Genomic DNA, 1,668 nt, shown 5'->3' on the forward strand with positions numbered 1-1,668 from the left:
TTAGTTAAAGCTACAAATACAAAACAAATGCCGAAGTACATCAACCAACTTGCAACTGTCAGCGCTGCCAGGCCCTGTAGGCGAGCGTGTCGCTTGCCGCACGGCGGCGCCGCTTGTGATGATGTCCCTCGCCGGTGACATATGAGATGCTGTGACTGCTCTCCTGCCCCTGCTGGGCGGCCGACTTGAGGCCCAGCATGCCGGCCATCATGAGCGCCACCATGGCCACGCCCAGCGCCTTCATGGCCAAGGCGCCAATGCCGCCCAGGCCCAGCACGGCCATCATTTTGCCAAACATCAGCGCCATGGCCAGCAGCAGGCCCTGTCCTTTGTCCTTCTTGCGTGCCTCTGCGTAAAGCGACAAAGATACATAGGAATTTATGAGTCCGAGCTGGCCAAATGGGCATAACTCTGCGTAGTCCGTGCCTAGACTCTAGCTCTGCTGTGAACTATCTGCCTTTTGTCTGGCATTTTTAAGAGTCCAAGCTTCAAGGGCGCAAGTCGCCAAAGTTGCTGTTATGAATTTTGTATTGAAAATATGACGGAAAAACTGGAGAACCGAACATTAAATACCCTTACAGCGAGAGTTTAATCTTTGACTGTTTGTTTTTATGACAAAAATAATTTCTTTCATTTAATCTTTCTATCCGATTAACTGCAACAAATGTGCTGCTCGCAAAAGAGTCAAGTCTATGCCAAGTTTTGTTATGGTATATATTTGAAACTAAGAAATTACTTAAACTGACCTATCAAAGATATATACATATTCTTTGAACTCGGAGATGTGTCATCAAAGTAACCAGCTTTAAATTAAACTGCTTTGAGCCTGGAACTTGTCTCTCTCTTATTAACCCTGAACCCAACCTCAAACTGGATGTCTTAGCTGAAAGACAGCTGAACCCTAAGTTGAACCGACAACTATTTCTTTTAAAACTTCTTTTTTGGTTCAAGTATTTTTGCTCCAATTTTTAAATACTGCAAGATTGTGTAATAAATTAAATTGTTGCCTTGCAAACTCGAATCAAAGCTGAATTCTGAGTTGAGGAAAATAAGTTTTCCCTTCGAACTGTTGTTGATTTTGCAGTCTTGCTAACACATCACATCGTCTGAATATTTAATAATACCCTCAGCAAGTGTATAAAGAGCAAGTTCTTAAGTTTGTAAACGCTTTTGCAACTTTTTCGCACTGCAACTTTTTGTGTGCTGGCCGCAGTTTTGCAAAACTTAGCGGCAACAAGTGTCCTAATCCTATTACGAACTTTTCCAGCAAATTGAACGCGAAATGCAAATCGCTTGCCACACTTGCCACAACCCACCTGCCACTTGGCCGCTGGGCTCGTCCAGCAGGTCGCCCAGCTTCAGGTTGAGCTCGTGCGTGCGCAAATACGCGGACACGCTGTCGAGGAGTGTGGCATCCGAATCCGCAAAAGCAGTTTGCGGCGTCTCCAGTTCGTTGTTGGACACCGGAACTAGTTCTAGGCCACGCATTATCACCAGCGGCTGGTCGCTCTTGCTCAGATTGCGCAGCACATTCCGCACGGCCCGCTCGCCCCGGCAGAGCAGTGTGCCGGAGTCCTGGCTGCAGCTGTCCTGGCCTGGCTGGGCGCTGGCGAGACAGACGAACAGGCACACGAGCAGGCACAGTGGACAACAGAGTGGACGACACAT

General features: G+C 47.6%; 1 protein-coding gene across 1 annotated transcript; it reads right to left on the minus strand.

Moving 5' to 3' along the window:
• On the minus strand, positions 1-1,668 carry Osi5 (Osiris 5). Its single transcript, XM_064694697.1, has 2 exons — positions 1,317-1,668; positions 1-348 (listed from the first exon to the last, which is right to left on the minus strand). The coding sequence occupies exons 1-2, from the start codon at positions 1,666-1,668 to the stop codon at positions 59-61; spliced, it is 642 nt and encodes a 213-aa protein (XP_064550767.1). The 3' UTR covers positions 1-58.

The sequence above is a fragment of the Drosophila montana genome, unplaced genomic scaffold (assembly GCF_035044405.1).
Source record: "Drosophila montana isolate Dmon_TW-CO22-7 unplaced genomic scaffold, ASM3504440v1 contig_3733_1, whole genome shotgun sequence".
Taxonomy (NCBI): Eukaryota; Metazoa; Arthropoda; class Insecta; order Diptera; family Drosophilidae; genus Drosophila; species Drosophila montana.

Bases quoted from the DNA above. Each gene is read 5' to 3' on its own strand.
- Osi5 (XM_064694697.1), bottom strand. From the start codon at position 1,668: ATGTGTCGTCCACTCTGTTGTCCACTGTGCCTGCTCGTGTGCCTGTTC. The intron at 349-1,316 runs GTGGGTTGTGGC...CGCTTTACGCAG, and splicing joins GCCCAGCGGCCAAGTGGCAG to AGGCACGCAAGAAGGACAAA.